We start from the raw sequence: 18509 nt of genomic DNA on the forward strand, positions 1-18509 counted from the left end.
AAGCACTCCACCCTCTCTGCCTGTGTTCTCCCTACCTGTGAGAGCAGTCGCCTCAAGCCCGCCCCCCTCTCTGCCTGTGTTCTCCCTATCTGTGAGAGCAGTCTGCTCAAGCCTGCCCCTTCTCTGCCTGTGTTCTCCCTATCTGTGAGAGCAGTCTGCTCCAGCCTGCCCCCTCTCTGCCAGTGTTCTTCCTATCTGTAAGAGCAGTCTGCTCAAGCCTGCCCCTTCTCTGCCTGTGTTCTCCCTATCTGTGAGAGCAGTCTGCTCCAGCCTGCCCTTTCTCTGCCTGTGTACTCCCTATCTGTGCACAGAACAAGAGAGCAGTGCCTGTGAAGAGAAAAGTAGCTCAGTAACATAGATTTATTTATCTACCCAGCTAATTAGTGCCCTGGCTTGAGTTACACACCTATCTCTTCTCATCTGAGCCCAGAACATACAGGGACACTGCTCTGCTGTCCTGATGACTGTACACAGATAATATGCAGCAGCAGCTGTCCTCCTTATCATTGGTTTTATAGGAATAAGTAAAAGTAATTGTGCCTGTGTGTAGATGTATGCAGGTTTTTTTCCCCTAATATATATATATATATATATATATATATATATATATATATATATATATATATATATATATATATATATATATATATATATATATATATATATATATATATATATATATATATACACACACACACGCACGCACGCACGCACGCACACACACACACACACACACACACGTCCCTGCATTCATTATTTGATGGAGAACTTTACACACAGTGACACTGATCCAGAAGCAGATGGCAGCCATCTTGGATTTTAGACAGGATAAAAATTAAATATTAAGAATGAAATGAGGACAGGAGAGCAACAACAATTACAGGAATAGCCTGTATTCTGCATACACTTTTGGGGGAGTGGGGAGAGAGTATGTTTATTTTAAAGGTTCCTGTCCATCTCAGGTTTCCTTTAAACAAGTTTTTTTTTGAACTACAGAACATAAAAATATTGCGTATATAAATATACAATACGAAAACCCGAACTATGAAAAATAAAAGCAGTTCATGGAAATTCTGAACGCCCATACTTAACTGACAGGTCTGGATTATAACACTTTGAGCAATCGAACAAACAAATGTGCTGTATACAATGTAAAGGTCCATACCCACTATGCGATTGTTTCAAAGATTTTTCTGCCAAACCAGTGATTTTTTTTTGCGATTCCATGATCTCATGGCGTGGGTACAGGTGCGCATTTACACGAACAACGTTTGTCAAGGCGCAACAACAATAACCGTCGGAGGCGAATAGGATTTTTATATTCAAACTATGCGCAAAGTACAGTGATCGCTTAAACTGTTGTTCGTGCCAGTCATGTGCCATTGCGTGACATCGTGTATACCCTCCGGCAGGAAGATGGATTGGGAACGCTCGTTGTGGTGGGACGTCGTCGGGATCCACCTGCCTGCCTCATGAGGTGATTATTCAGCTGAAGAGAGCAAGCCAAAAGAGCTCTATGAAACTGCCCCCCTACAATCAGCACAAATAAAAATTCCATAATATTTGGTCAGTGTTACATTTGTGCCCATTTGTGCTACACAACGTAGGATTTGTGCTGCTTTCATTTTGAAGATAATAGCATCAATAACAATAACATCATTCTGCTTTCGTACAACAGCCTACAGACAGTAAACTGGTATGGTTAGGTAGTGCTTTGTTAATGCTATTTTATGCTGCAAAAAAACATCATTTTATCTTTTATGGTTCTTGAGATATTCAAGTTTTTAAAAAGGTAAAAAGTTCACTCAGTCTTGCACTGTTGTAGGGAGTCTGAGTGAACTTTTGACCTAAAAAGAATGTGAATATCAAGGATCAATAGCCTTTTATGTTATCCATTTGATCTTGTAAACGATATAACTACTTAAAATGGCATGGAACTCAGCATTTCTTCTTTGCTCTAAAAGATTATTTACACCACAACATTTTTTTTGTAGCAGAACAGCATTCAAGCAGTTAACACAGCACTTTCTTTTTCAGTGGGCAGCAACATCATCCAAAGATGTGATATCTTATCTTTCGTTTGCTAATTGTAGCTTACAAAGGAATGTAAACATTAGCAGCATGCTGAAACTGAGCTGCCACACAAAGCAGAGACAACTGAGAAATGACCAATAGATAGATTCTAATATATAAATATAGCAGCTGTGCAATAGAATGCAATGGCATCTTTCAGAGCAGATAAACTGTACTTTTGGAATTTGCTTTTTTTAAACAGACAATATTACTTAAACACAAACACAAATATGTTAACTTTATGGGTAATTCAAAGTAGGAAAACATATTTTATTGAATGTTATGACAGAGTTTCATGCCACTTTAACATTTTCAAATGTGCAGTTTTTCATTAAATTCTCCATTTGCAAATGCCAGCCACAAACGTACCCATTTCATCCACATAAGCAGCCATTATGTTTAGTAATCTGCCATCACTGATTTTTAGTAATGTTATGCCTGCATGGTAAATCTGTGAATCTCTACAAACCTAGAAAGAGTTGCTTCAGGTGGTGTGGGAATCTGAGCAGAAGTCATTGTCCTGGCGTCTACATTTGCTGTGGACTGATTGTCATTCTGGTTGACAGACTTGAACTAAAGATGACAATATGGATGTTGAAGAATGAAGGGAGTGGGCTCAGTCTCCTAGTTATCAACAGGTCTGATACTTCATCTGGAGGAGTTATAGATTTAGGCATTTCACTGTTGAAGACAGTTGAAATGAAACATTCTATCTGTACTTAAAGAGAAACCGTAACCAAGAATTGAACTTCATCCCAATCAGTAGCTGATACCCCCTTTCCCATGAGAAATGTATTCCTTTTCACAAGCGGATCATCAGGGGCTCTGTATGGCTGATATTGTGGTGAAACCCCTCCCACAGGAAACTGTGAGGACCATGGTCCTGGCAGTTTCCTGACTGTAAACCTTGTTGCATTGTGGGAAATAGCGATTCACAGCTGTTTCCAACTGCCAAAAAAGCAAGCAGCAGCTACCTCTACTGACATCTCCAGCCAGCAGTAAAAATGTCACCATGTGATAAATGTCAGAATGTAAATCAGGGAGAGGAAAGATTTTACAATGGGCAAACCCTCACTAAATCATTTATACATAATTATTGTAAAAATTAAGCACTTTTTTAATGACATTATTTTCACTGGAGTTCCTCTTTAAATTTAGATCGATGTAGTTTCTCTGTAACTGGCTTTAAAGGACACCTGAAGTGAGAGGGATATGGAGACTGATATTTATTTTAAACAATTATTATTTATTGTATTTATGAAAGTGCAAACATATTACGCAGCGCTGTACAATACATAAAATACACAGGGCGACAAACAACAAGGAGCAAAGTACAAGATATGAGATCATGCAGCGAGGTTAGTCTTAAGCTGACCATACACTGGCCCAATTTGCCGCCGTTTCGACAGCAGATTCGATCACTGGGATCGAATCTGCTGCCAATCATTTGCGCTACACGCCGAATTTCGATCCATTTCGTCTAATTCCGTCGATTGCTCCGTGCGGAAAATTACCGTCAATCGCCCGCGGGTAGGGAGCGTGTCGCTAGCGGCGTTCGAGTGCCCGACAACCGACGCAATAGAGCGGAAATACATTACCTGCTCCGCCGGCGCGACTACCCCCGGTCACCGCTGCTCCGTGTCCGCGCTGGTCTCCGGCATGCTTCAGTCCCTCCTGCCCGGCAGGAAGTTTAAACAGTAGAGGGCGCTCTACTGTTTAAACTTCCTGCCGGGCAGGAAGAAGTAAAGCATGCTGGACCTGGAGACCATAGCGGAGAAGACAGTGGAGACCTGGGGACTGGAGTCTCGCCGGCGGAGCAGGTAATGTATGCGGGCATGCGGGCGGGGGGGGGGGGAGCGGCGGCAGCACCACCACAACAGATTGTGAACGGTTTCAGGCTGAAATCGGTTCACAATCTGTTTGCAGTAAAGGAAGCCATACGATCCCTCTCTGATCAGATTCGATCAGCGAGGGATCTATCTGTTGGTCGAATCTGATGGCAAATCGACCAGTGTATGGCTACCTTTAGAGATCAATACATTTAGGTCCAGGTCAGTCTGTGGGAAGGGTGCCCACTGATGGCTGTGCATCCATGATCAAGTTGGATACACTAGGAGGTTAAGACCCTGTCAGAGGCTTACAATCTAAAGGGAGAAGATAAGTAAGCCCGCCCCCTCCCCATGACGCAGGAGACGCCGCTTCCTCAGACGAAGGCACATGTCAGGCGGCATCCCGACCACCCCCCTCCCTCGGCGGGACAAGCTCGGCGGGTGCCCCTAGCCTGCCTACTTACCTTAGATCTGCGTGACCCTGGCTGCAGCACTGACGGAAGGAAGGAGTGGTTCCCATGACAGCATGTATACCGGAAGTAATCACTTCCGGAATACGCGCTGCGATGGGTGCCGCTGTCCTCTCTTCACAGCAGCACTGCGGGTGATGAGGATCTGAGGTAAGCAGGCAGGTGAGGGGGACCCAGCAAGCCTGTCCTGCTGCAGGAGGTGGCCGTCCAAAACCAGTGGCGGCCGGGAGGGAGGGGGGTTGCAGCAGCCAGCAGCTATATTGTGGGAACCTACCTGGCTAACCTAAACTGGGGGAACCTACCTGGCTAACCTATATTGGAAGAACCTACCTTGTTGACCTGTACTGGGGGAACCTACCTGGTTAAACTACACTAGGGGAACCTACCTGGCTGACCTGTACTGGGGGAACCTACCTGGATACCTTATACTGGGGTAACTTACCTGGCTAACCTATCCTGGGTACACCTGCCTGGCTAACCTATACTGGGGGAACCTACCTGGCTACCTTATACTGGGGAAACCTACCTGGCTAACCTATAGTGAGAGAACCTACCTTGTTACCTTATACTAGCGGAACCTACCTGGCTAACCTATACTGCTGGCACCTACCTGGCTGACCTTTACTTGGGGAACCTACCTGGCTACCTTATACAAGGGGAACATACCTGGCTACCTATCTATACTGGGAGCACCTACCTGGCTAACCTATAATGGGGGAACCTTCCTGGCTACTTTATACTGGGGGAACCTACCTGGCTAACCTATACTGGGGTAACCTACTTGGCTATCCTATACTGGGGGCATCTACACCTGGCTTCCTATATAGGGGGCACCTGTACCTGGCTATCTACCAATACTGATGGTGGTTTGTTTTTGGTTGCACCGCAGCTATAAGGTGCGGTGCAAATTGTCAGGTGCTGGGCAATGTTGAAGAGTTGCATTTTGAGGGCCTATCTTAGGGTGCTGTAAGAGGGAGAGATCCTCATTAGTGGTGGTAGGGAGTTCAAGAGAGTTGGGGCAACTCTAGAAAAGTTCTGCAATTGCGCATGGGACCGAGAAATGCATGTGGCACTCAGGTGCAGGTGATTGGAGGGTCGGAGAATTCAGCACTTTGTAATTGAAAAAGTATCAAAAAGTTGGTGAAGAAATACTCAAAAAATTAATTTGAACATTTTCTTGCTTGTTGGTGGTTTAAAAAGGCATTATATTGACAAGGTGTGAATATAACACCTAGGAAAAAACTCAGGAGGAAAAGTTAGTTGCATATGGGCCATTGCGTTTTAGAAAACATTGGATCAAAATTGCAACCGAAATCATCTTTAATAGCCTACTTTAACCATTGTAGCTGCATAGATGTGAGTCTCATGTCCACGGCTGCTGCTGCTACAGCCACAGGGATGCGAGACTCACATCTGTGCACTTTGCAGGGCTGTGTGCACAGAATCCCGCAATTGCGATGGTCATGGTGACAGGGGGGATTGGTGGCAGGAGACAGAAGTTCTCTGAGCAAGCGAGAATGATCACTGCTTTTGTTCAAAAACAGTGATCATTCTCAGATGTAGAAACGATTGTGCCGCCGTACTCCCTTCTGCTCGCTCGCTCCAACCGCTGATTGTTAGATTAACTTCATTCCCATTGATTCATCTCACCTCTAGGTCTCCTTGATGGCTGGCACGGCAGCGGCGAAAATCCTCCCGGAATGGCGTTGATGTAAATATTTACCTCCCCGGTTCCAGCGCAGGCGCAGTCAGCGAAAATAGGCGATCTCCGTTGGGCCACTCTACTGCGCAGGCGCAAGTCTTCTGCTCCTGCGCAGTAGGGCAGACCAAACGGAGATCGCCTATTTTCGCCTATCTCTGTGCGGAGAGCCGCAATAGCGCCCCCGCTGGAGCCAGGAAGGGTATATAAATCAGCGCTTATCAGGCTTGTCGAGGGAGGATTCCGGGACTCTTTGGGGGAGCCAGCGCTGGATTGCCTGCAGCTACAGGAGTGAGGGAAACCTCACTGGGACCCTGAGGCTTTCCCCTACTGAGGGGAGTACCCCCCAGGGGAACTTTTTTTTGTTACAGGTTCTCTTTAAAGTGAACCCGAGGTGAGAGTGATATGTAGGCTGCTATATTTGTTTCCTTTTAAACAATACCAGTTGCCTGGCAGCCCTGCTGATCTATTTGGCTGCAGTAGTGTCTGAATCACACATCTGAAACAAGCATGTAGCTAATCTTGTCAGTTCTGACAATATTGTCAGAAACACCTGATCTGCATAGGATTGTTCAACAAGACAGCCAGGCAACTGGTATAACTTTAAAGGAAATAAACATGGCACCCTCCATATTACTCTCGCCTCGAGTTCACTATAAAAGGAAATAAATATGGCAGCTTCAGTATCCCTCTCACTTCAGGTGGCATATAAACTCCAAGCATGCAAGCGCCAGATCCTTAGATTTGTAGTACAAAGTGATGATCCCCAGTCAGATATAAGCACACCATATCATGCACTATGCACTAGCACTTTATGCACTAGCAATTTGACATATTTAAAATAAAATTGCAGTTGCATGAGACATGCACAAACAGAACATCTCCAGAAGACATAGCAAAAACAAGATACTGCATGAACAGCAGAATAGACAAGCAGCTGGTCTGGTGTATATAAACTGCAGCTGAAGCAAAATGTTCTTCACATAGAAGAAGCAGAAGCACATGCAATCAGGCATAAGCATAGAATAAAGTAGGATAAAGTTCCAAGTTGGCCTCAATTTGCAGTTAGCTGCAGGAGTCCAGAATAATGAATGCAAAAATTAGTTTCTAATGGTCCATAAGAATAATGATAGTTCATCCCCATACGCATTTATCAGAGTTTGTCATGTAACCTTGGAGCTGAAGTTATGTCCCCTTAATGATCAAAGGTAGGCTGAAACAATTCCCGACTGGTTTCGCTAGTGAACCACTGGCTTCCTCAGGGCAAAGGCTGGTGTCTCTCATTTATGTTCTGTATCTTTCCTTGACAAGTGTTCCCTGCAGTCTATGCCCTGGAGTGCAGCCCTTAACAAGACTAAATCAGCTCTTTTGAAATTGAGAGTTTTTATTTTTACAGCCTGTACATATTTTCATAGCTTACATGGAAAATTATCATGCTGTCACTACTCCTCCCCAGATTTTCCCTATTATACACATTTCTAATAAACTCTGCGCTGCTTGATATTAAGCAGATCCAACACAGCAATAGCAAATGTAATAGTTTGCGAACCTGTACGTGGCTCAGCCTGTAACGACTTCGCACCATCAGACATCTGAAAGAGCGTCTCACTCACTTTCAAATCAATTCCATCAGAGACGCACTTCATCACCTTCTCTGCTTACCGTGTGAAATAGATTGCAACCATGAATATATTGATAAATGAATCAAATTAAATGAAACAAGGCATCTTAAAAATGCAGGTAAATTGGGATTATACTCATACAGAGCCTGCAAAGCTTCAGGCATTTGTCAGCACAACAGGCATTGCTCAAGAAGACCCAGATAAACATATACCCCATCCCCTAAATACATACCGCAAGTGTTATGCCAAAAACAAACAAAACAAAAAACAGGAAAGATGTAAAACTTCGCTTCTGACATTATTATATTAGTGCACTAATATTATCAGATTAGTTCTATCACAATACTAATATTACATTTATATCCAGTCTAATAAGAGAAATAGAAGTTCTTCAATCTTCACACATGTCGTAGAACAATGCAATTCTCACAGAACCATGATTATAGCCGCAGTAGAAATGGCCTGTAATATTGGCACTGTTTTTGGGACATACCTAGAACATTGATTTGATGTTTCCACCAATGAGAATCCAATACTCTATGACAACTGCAAAGAATGCTTTTGTCTTGTATGACAATGTTACACACTATGAATTAAACATTTTAAATAAAACTATATACACTCAATCCAGTTCAAACTCATCTTTAAAGAAGTATGACACTCAAAATTAAACAAAAAACTAATAGAACACATCTGGAGAGGTTTACAGATTAACACTGCATAGTGCTGCAGTCATTAACCCCTCCTGGTACAGTCTGTCAGAATCTGTCAGCCCCCCCCCCCCCCCCCCCCCCAGGTAATCAGTGCAGGCCAGCCAGTAATTTCTCTATTCTGCCAACTTCCGACAGCCACCTTGTAATCACTATGGCCCCTCCCCCCTTGTTAATTACCATGGCCAATATTGGCTGTTCCCCCCTTCTCCCACCAAGCCCTGTTTAAACCCACAGATATTCCAGGTAGTGGTTTGGAGCGCAGTGCTGTGAAAAGGCGCAGTAAATGACTGTGTGTCCAGGGTAAAAATATTTGAGAGGGGGCCAGAGAGAGAAAACTTTTTGCTCTCTTGCCAATTGTTCTAATGGCTGCAACCGCGCAGTCACTGATAAGGAATCATTCAGAGTTTGGATTTATAGACTCTCACTACTCTTGTTTACAGCTGCCCTGCCCCCAGCCTCTTCAACCCCTCCCTAGTGCGGTGTACTATAGTGATGCTGGAGTAGTTTTTTTCTGAGAACTGCTACTGCAGAGGATGACAGAGTGAGTGGAAGAACAGTGGCTGGAAGCACACTTGTTTGTTAGTTTTCTGTGTACATTTTTGTATGCGTTTTCTGCACACAAAGTGTGTCTGTAAAGAAGCTAATGTAATTGATAGAGAAAATGCACACAGTGCCCCCACTCTGCCTCACCCACCCTATATGCAGAGTGGCCACAGCAGAGCACTTTACCTAATCATGCACCGTGCTTCATTTCCTCTCGTCTCCTCTTCATTGAAACCAATTACGATACATCAGCATCCAGGCACCGTGTCGTCTTGATTTTTCTTCACTCAAAATGGATAGCATGCATCAGCATCGCTTCCTAGGCTCCTGATGTCATGTGACATGCATCAACGCTTATGCATGTTAACTAGCTTGAGTAAAAAGGAGATAAGAGGACACGGTGCTGAATTAGGTATGTGGATTTCTGCTGCGGGTGCTCTACAATGATCCACATAGGCAAAGAGGGAGAGAGGCAGGCGCCCTTTAGAGAGGAGGTTGTCGGGGACAGATACTGACCTCACTGGTACTGCGTAGCAACGGTCCATCCCACCCCTCCCAGCAGCTATATAAACAGCTTACAACTTCCTTTCTGTTTACTTTATATGTCCTTTCAGATGGCACAGCTGGTTATGTGCCATTCTCAATGTTGTATTTTCATGGGCGTAACAATCATCCCTGCGATCCCTGCCATCGCAGGGGGGCCCAGAGGCTTTGGGGGTCCATCCTACTCCCTCTCCCCAACAGAAAGTTCTGCCAATTAGCAAAAAAACCTCCATGTTCGGTCACAAAAAATGAGAGCAGGAGAGTGTGTAATTTGTTCCTGCTTCCAGGTACCACTTCACAGCAGAAAACTCTGCTGCCATTTCCCAGCTCCGGTCATGTGACCCGCATGGGGTTCGGGGACCAAGGGGGCCCAATGCTATTATTTTTGCAGGGGTCCCTATTAAGTTTAGTTATGCCCCTGTAGTATTTTCTACTTTTATAATCCATATTTAGCAAAGCATATCGGTCTGTAACATTGACAAAAAAAAGGTTACAGTGAAGGCCTGACAGCCGTTTCACGTGAAACTGCTGTCAGGCCTCCACTGTAACCTTTTTTTTGTCGGGAAGTTTTTGGGGATGTAATAAAGGTGTGTTGAAGCATTCAATTAGTGGTTGGTGCCCAGAAGTCTTTGTTACTTGCTTTACCTTATTACCTACTATCATCTGTTTAATCCGGAGGCACAACCTTTATGCACCTGCTACCCCCTCAGTCTGCCAATCAGTACATCTAGTGCCAATCATCGTTTTCCTCTTTTTTTGGCGACAACATTGATGTGTTGCAGGAAAACACACAGATGTGTACAAGAGTGTTCAGGCTGTATTTGAAGGTCTTGGGCTGTGTGTTGACATTTTAAAGAAAATGTTTAATAAAGTCTATTCATTTTACATTAGATAACATAAATGACATGTCTCAAAAATTCCTCCTTGAAAGCACCCTCTTCTGGGTTTAAAGATGGGATGTAACTGGAGTTAGGCCTGGAACCCACTAGGGATTGCCGCAGCGCTTTAAAATAAAATCACCGCATCGCTGTGTGTAGTGATTCCTAGTGCGATTCCACTCGCGATTCCCCGATGCTTGGAAGCGAACATTACGCTGTACAGTGCTTCCGATAAGCGATTCGCGTTTTGTTTTTAACAAAACTTTATTATACTTACCAGGCGTCCTTCTTCCGTCCGTAGCCCAACCCCCTAAAGGAAGAGGTTGTAGGTGCTTCTCTCTTCCTTTAGGGGGCAGGGCTACGGATAGAAACAGAAATCTGGACACCTGGTGGCTGGTGAGTATTATAAAGTTTATTGAAATCGTAATTGCTCGGCTCCCCAAAGTGCTGCAAAATCACTTTGTCCTACGATTGTGATTACCTCTAATCACACTAGAGGGTTCCCCGCCACACACTTCATTGGCAAAACATTTTTGGCAATCGCGGATGGGAGCGGAAGTGATGTGTACCGGCTCCCATCCCCAAATGGGCCCTTATGCGAAACTGAGGCATTTGTTTTTTAGCAGTTCTTTGAGGTCTGCACTTTGAGTCATTGCAACACTGTGATGGTATTCTTTCTCAGCCATTCTTTTGTATATTTGCAGCTGCATGAACTAATTTCAGATAAGCTTTATTGTCACACAAATGGCCTCACAGGATATTTTGGCATTCAGAGGAGTTCACAGTCATCTCAATGACCGCAAGGTGCCCAGATCCTATGGCTGCAAAGCAAGACCAAATCATTACCGCTCCATCCCGGTGCTTGACAGTCGGTATGAGGTGTTTGTTCTGATATGCTGTGTTTGGATTTCCCCAAACGTGCCACTGTACATTAAAGTCAAACCTCTCCAATTTTGTCTCATCTGTCCAAACTAAGAACATTACACTACAACTTTTTTGATTTGTTTCCAATGCAACCTTCAAATCTATGCCCCGCTGCCATGTTATTTTCAAAAAAGAAGCTTTCTTCTGTTTTCCTTTCCAAGAAAGCCAAACTTTTCACTCATTTCCTAATTGTACTGTCATATATTTTAAATTGTAACACACTATGGTCTGTAGAGTCTGAAATGCAGGTCTTGAGTTTTTTTCAGGTTTTTTTTTTTTTTGGCAATTTCTCTGAGCATTGCATGGTCTGATATTAGGGTGAATGTATGTGAAGGAGGGATCATCTCCTTGTGGACAATGTTCCTCACTGCAGAATGGTGAACTTCCAGATATTTGAAAATGGCCTATTAACCCTTCCCAGACTAATGGCCAGCAACAGTTGCTCCTCTAAGAGCATTGCAGATGTCTTTCCTTTTTGGCATTGAGTTAGCACACGTGAATGCTTCAGATCTGCAAACTGCATTTGATTTGCAGCACCTATCTGCTATTTACCCTTGTTATGGTTTTAGAAGTGGTAAGGGTGCACATAATGTTTCACATGCTGCATTTGTATTTTTAGTTTGTCTTTGTTAAATTAATAATGACATAGAGTAATGTGTTGTTCATCTGAGGTTGCATTTACCTTATTATAAGACCTGCTGAAGACCAGATGATTTTGTTTATGTTGCAAAATCCAAATGCTCAGACACACGTCCAACAAATCCATCCGATTGTTGTCTGAATTTGGTCTGTTGGACAACAATCAGGCATTTGTACGCATGTGAAACGACTAGACAAGTGACTGATACCAGGCGATTGCCCGAGCCATCACACGACTGTTTGGCAGATATGGTGCAGTTGCCCTCGGGTACAAGTCGTTTGAGTGACATGCGCTTGTTTTGATTTTGTGGCCATATCATGCAGTCCGTCGTGAATTGGTCATTCAGTTGGTTGGTTTGCAGAAAATACAAGTGTAAACGGTTTGTTGTGGGGTTGATAATGTCGAGGAGTTTAGAACCAAAAGGTCGCAAACTTTCTTTTTCTCATCATTGTGTCAGTCTATTGAATAATTTAATTTGTCACCAGGATCATCTCAGCTAGAGATGTGAGCGAACAGTTCGCTCGCGAATCTCTATGTGTCGTTACTACTTCCGGGTCGCTATGACCCGTAGTAGTACGGCTGCGCTGGGCCGGTGGTGTGCGTCTTTGATCGCGTGACTGTTGCCGGGCACTCTCTGCGCATGAGCGTGACATCACTCATGACGTCACGCACATGCGCAGAAAGTGCCCGGCAACAGGCGCGCGATCAAGGACGTGCACCGTCGGCCCAGCGCAGCCGTACTACTACGGGTCATAGCGACCCGGAAGTAGAACAGGGTGAGGGGTTCGCCTGCGAACGGTTCTGGAACCGTTCACCGACATCTCTAATCTCAACCAATTGGATTGCTATTTCCCCAGCACCAGGGTGTGACCTGAAGTAAAATCGATGATTGGGAAGGGCTAAGTGTAACCCAACGGGCCTGGTTCATGTTGTGAACACTAAGGCCTTGTTCACATTATAAATCTCCAGTACCATTGCAAGCGCTGAGCGATTTGTTGAGCAATTTTGAAAGCGCTTTTCTAAGTGCTTTCAGGGCAATTTGTGCTTAGTAAAGCGGTTTTCTAAGCGCTTTTGTGTAGCAATGTTTTTTTCACAGACAGGAAGTGAACTCTTTGCCCTGGAAATGAATAAATACAATGTATTTATCCATTAAAACGTTCAGTGAATCGCTTTTCAAAGCGCTTTTTCAAGCGCTTAGCGATTTCCCTATACTTTCTGTTGTACAAACAGCAAAAATAAACTACACAATTCTCACATACAAATAGCACAAAAAAAGAGCATTTTTTAAAATCTTCCAAGCCCAATCTAATCTTCCATTGTGACTTTAGATTTAATTAGACTTTATGTTTGAACTTTAGCTTGCAGAAGTACTCACCATCTTTTTGCGAGAGCGCTTTATCGATGAAGTCAGAGGCTTCCTCAAAGTAAGAGCTGAGGTCAAAGGTTGGTCTGTCGCTGGCCGGTATACCATGATAAGAAATGCCCGTTCCATAATAGAAAGCAGCATTTGTGTTTACATGCATGAAAGAATTTCCCTCTGCAGCATTTAGAATGTGAGTTATTCCAAGGCGTTGCAATCTCATGATGTTTTGGGCAATAAATCTAAAAACAAATATGACAAAGAGAAAGATATATCAGGTTGCTTATTTAAAGAGGACATACAATCAAGAATTAGACCTACATACTCAGTGGGAAACATGTTAGTATTACCAAATCTCTCGCAGGTTGATTCTTTAAAGAGGCCCTACAATCAAGAATTACACTTTACAAATTCAAATCACATGATCATTTTGAGTACTAATGTTTACCTCTTTTGCTACAAATAAAAAAACATTGCTCCCAGAGTCCTCGTTCTTATATCTGTAAAGGGAATAAAGTGCTGGGGCAGGGAAAAAACGCAGTTAGTGGAGCGGTGAGCAAGCGGTGAGAAGAAAGATATCGGCCTTCGGTTGAGCAAGTTGATCAGTTTGCTTGTTGGGCGGAGGTCGTGGGCCACTCTCCACATGCCGGACTATCAGCTGTGGCTGTCGTTAATCGCTGCCTCAGCCAGGACCGGTTCTAGACTTTTTGCTGCCTGAGCCAAACTTGTGAGGAAGCCCCCCCCCCCCCCCCTTCAATTTGGAATGATCACACAGCACCCAACAATTTACTCTGCTTCATTAAATGTTCTCACATGGCATGCTGCAGCTCAACACAATAGCACACTTGCTGGCTGTGAGTCTGTGACAAACTGCTCACCCTCATCCGCTCCATTCCTCCTCAGTCAGGACAGCAGTGCCACCTCCTCTCTTCTGCTGTGCAAGTCAAATCAAACACTGCTGCCCTCCTGCCTTCCCCCCTCCTCACTCACTGTCAGTCTCCTCACACAACACAACAAGCTGCTTTTCCCCAATGAGGACCTCTTCACCTCGCTCCCCTCTCGCTTCTCCTACTTGTAAACCTGAGGCTACTTTCACAAGTACCGCTCCGCCTAGTGGCTTGGTATGCTCTCTCGCTTGGTACGCTTCCCCGTCGCAGTGGCCATTAGTCTTAATACCTATACCATTCAGAGCCTGCCTGTGTTCACTCTATTCTATTTGTTTTATTTTTTTGTGTGCAAGAGTTAATGAACCAAACCAGTCATTTTTTCAAATGAGGCAATAGACCAGTAAAATGTAGCTTCGGTCTGCTCTCCTGAAAAGTAACCAGAACACTATTATCCATCTGCACAAAGACTCCTGATAACAATATAGTGAAGAAAAGTTCAAATAATAATTAACTCTCTTGTCAGTGAGCTGAATGAATTAGAATCTACTTTTCATGGCTGCTGTTTACATTCCAAATCAGAATTGAGTTGCGCAAAATGAAATAAAGTTTTTAGTGTTTTTACAATATCACACTATGAGAAGCGTTTATTTTGTGAGATAACAACAAGCTTCTGCAATACGGATTAACTGACAGTGGTGGAGAAAGTGGTGGAGAGCTAAAAGCAGCGGGACTAGGGGATCAGTGAGGGAGAAGCCGTCACTAGGGGAGCGGTGAGGGAGATGCCGGGACTAGAGGAGCAGTGAGGGAGAAACCAGGACTAGGGGAGCAGTAAGGGAGAGGAGAGGTCTCTGATCGGGATCAGTGAATAACGGCGCACAGCGCCTATACATAACAATGGCGCCGCATTAAACAGATACGCTTATCGCTATTTATCGTTAGTACTGCATAATAATGGCGCACAGGGAAAAAAGAAGAAAAACGGCACACACTAACGTTATTTATCAATAGTGGCACACACTAACGTTATTTATCAATAGTGGCACACACTAACGTTATTTATCAATAGCCCCCTACATAAGCCAAACTGCAGATGTTATTTAACTGCAAAACGGGGAATGGATTTAATGTAACACTGTCAAGGTTAGGGTTAGGCACCACTGGGGGGGGGGGTCTTAAGGTTAGGCACCACCAGGGAGGTCTTAGGGTTAGGCACCACTAGGGGGGTCTTAGGGTTAGGCACCACCAGGGAGTCTTAGGGTTAGGCACCACTAGGGGGGTCTTAGGGTTAGGCACCAACCAGGGGGGGGTCTTAGGGTTAGGAACCACCAGGGTGATCTTAGGGTTAGGCACCACCAGGGTGATCTTAGGGTTAGGCACCACCAGGGGGGTCTTAGGGTTAGGCACCACCAGGGGGTGGTTAGGGTTAGGCACCACCAGGGGGTGGTTAGGGTTAGGCACCACCAGGGGGTGGTTAGGGGTTATGGATAGGTACAGAGAGGGTTCTGTGTGTTAACGGTAAATAACAATAAGGCTTTAACGTTAAATAACAATAAGGCTTTAACGTTAAATAGCGATAAGCGTCAAACGGATTAGCGGCAACACCGTGCGCCATTATTCACAGGCGCCATTTTCAGATGGATGCCTCTGATCACTGCCGGCTCCGATGGATTAGGTGAGACATGCTGCCACTGCCGCTTTCATCTATTCCGGGGGAGCAGAGGAGGACGTGGGGAAAGCGGAGAACACAGGGGGAGCGGAGGAGCACAAAGAAAGACAGAAGAGACATGGGGGACATAAGGGGACACATGGGGGACAGAAGGGGACACGTGGGGGACAGAAGGGGACACATGGGGGTCGACAGAAAGGCACACATGGGGTAGAGAGGAGGATACATGGGGGACACAGGAAGACACATGGGGACACCGGAGGAGACATGGAGACACAGGAGGACACATGAGGTACAAGGGAGGACACAGTAATAAGGGGAGAACATCCACAAAATGCTCCTGGACCAAGGATGCACCCGGTTTAGTATATACTGTATTTTTTTCCCCTGGGTTTTGCCCAGATGCGTTTTATATTCCAGAGCATCTTTCTTAAATTCTTAAACAATCAGTGATGAGGAGCTGCTGACCTTCTGGCTATTTCAGATGGTCACATTATGAATATCTATGAGTCTTTAGACAGAGAGAGAAAGTTGTTTGAATTATGATAAAGGCATCATTAAGGAAGACAGGATAAGTGCTCAAGCACTACTAGAATACAAAACGTGTTATGCAATCAGCAATCCTGACCTTCCACATTCTGACTACACCCTAGTAACTCTCGAGAGCACAATATTGCCAACTTGGTAGAAGGTATGCATACTACTGATTGCATAGCAGGTTCTGCAGCACAGCTTGCGGATGGTGAAGGGTTACTTGTAAACCTGAGGCTACTTTCACACATACCGCTCCGCCTAGTAGCTTGGTACACTCTCTCAATGCTTCCTCGTTGCAGTGGCCATTAGTCTCAATGCCTATACCATTCAGAGCTTGCCTGTGTTCACTCTATTCTATTTTTTAATTTTTTTTGTGAAAGTGTTAATAAACCAAACTAGTCCTTTTCTCAAATGAGGCAATTGACCAATAAAATGCAGCTACTGCTCTCCTGAAAAGTTAGAACACTATTTTCTATCTGCACAAAGACTCCTGATAACAATATAGTGCAGAACAGTTCAAATAATAATGAACTCCCTTCTCAGTGAGCTGAATGAGCAAGAATCTACCTCTCACCATCATGGCTGCTGTTAACATTTTAAATCAGAATTGAGTGCCGCAAAATGAAATAAAGTTTTTAGTGTTTTTAAAGAGAACCAGAGACGAAGCACCCTCATGTATTTTATTACATTTATCAGTGGGAACATGACAGTAAACACCTACCCTGCTTTTAGTTTTATTCTTCTCTGCCTAATCTATCTGTTATCAACTGTGATGAGAATCCACCGACAATTCAGTCGAGGTTTGACCTGGAATCATTATAGCTGAGTCACTCTTCTGTGGAGTCTTTTCAAGCCCAAGCCTCCCCCCTCCTGGCTCAGATTTCATGCTTTACATACTGAGAGCTGTGATGACATGGGAGGGGCTGCTGCTGCAGGAAAAATCTCTGTCTAACAGACAAGTGTGGCTGTGTGATCTGTGTGCTCTGTCTGTGCAGCCTGTCATTATTATCTACTGTATGCAGTTTTATTACTATGAGAGACACTTCCTACAGGCAGCCACAAAGCATACCAGAATATGAAGTTGAAAGCACACAGATGAAAGCCTACAGCAGCCCTGCTTGTCTATAGTCTCATATAGCCTAGACAGCACATCCAGAACACCTCATAACCTGGAAACAGAAGGAATATGAGCCGGCGGCCATATTGGATATTTCCTGGAGCAATAATGGATAAAAAGCACTCAAAAAGGCACACCAGAGTGGCGAAATTATCGGGTAGAGCATTTATTCTTTACAAGCTATCAACTGATATTTTTATTTTGTGTGAATCGTTCATCTCTGGTTCCCTTTAAGATATCCCACTACGGGAAGTATTTATTCATGAGGTAACAAGTTCCTGCAATACGGATTAACTGACAGAGGTGGAGAGTGGAGGCAGCCATGAGCTGAAGGAAGTGAATGACAGGGCTTTTCTTCAATCCCATGGATACTGCGCTCTCATTAAAAATATCTGCCAGCTTCCAAATTTCTGTGTTTTTATATACTCCGTCATACATATAAACTTATCTCAATGCTGCCAGATTATAGGACAGCTACAACAGCGTTTGATATGATCCAGGCTTATTGCATCTTCCCAAATATCCAAATTTACTACACCATTCCCACAGTAGAGTTGGGCCGAACGGTTCGCCGGCGAACGTGGTTCGCGCGAACTTAGGTGGTTCGCGTGCGGGTGTCGCACGCGAACGTTTTGCGGCAAAAGTTCGCAAAAATCGGTTCGCCCCATAATGCACCTGAGGGTCAACTTTGACCCTCTACATCACAGTCAGCAGGCCCAGTGTAGCCAATTAGGCTACACTAGCCCCTGGAGCCCCACCCCCCCTTATATAAGGCAGGCAGCGGCGGCCGTTATGGCCACTCGTGTGCCTGCATTAGTGAGAGTAGGGCGAGCTGCTGCAGTCTCTCATAGGGAAAGATTAGTTAGGCTTAACTTCTTCCTGGCTGCATACCTGTTCTGTTCAGTGAGCCCTCAGCCCACTGCATACCTGTACTGTGATCCTGCCACTGCATACCTGTTCAGTGATCCTGCCACTGCATACCTGTTCAGTGATCCTGCCAGTGCATACCTG

At 44.4% G+C, this 18509-nt stretch overlaps 1 protein-coding gene across 1 annotated transcript in view; it reads right to left on the reverse strand.

The window, feature by feature from the left end:
* Positions 1–18509, reverse strand: part of DUSP3 (dual specificity phosphatase 3) — a 220908-nt gene that overhangs the window by 77114 nt on the left and 125285 nt on the right. Inside the window, exon 2 of the mRNA XM_068263242.1 lies at positions 13310–13536. Within this exon, the coding sequence (XP_068119343.1) occupies positions 13310–13536 (227 nt within the window). The remainder of the gene's footprint in view (positions 1–13309; positions 13537–18509) is intronic.

Source organism: Hyperolius riggenbachi, chromosome 12, assembly GCF_040937935.1.
Source record: "Hyperolius riggenbachi isolate aHypRig1 chromosome 12, aHypRig1.pri, whole genome shotgun sequence".
Taxonomy (NCBI): domain Eukaryota; kingdom Metazoa; phylum Chordata; class Amphibia; order Anura; family Hyperoliidae; genus Hyperolius; species Hyperolius riggenbachi.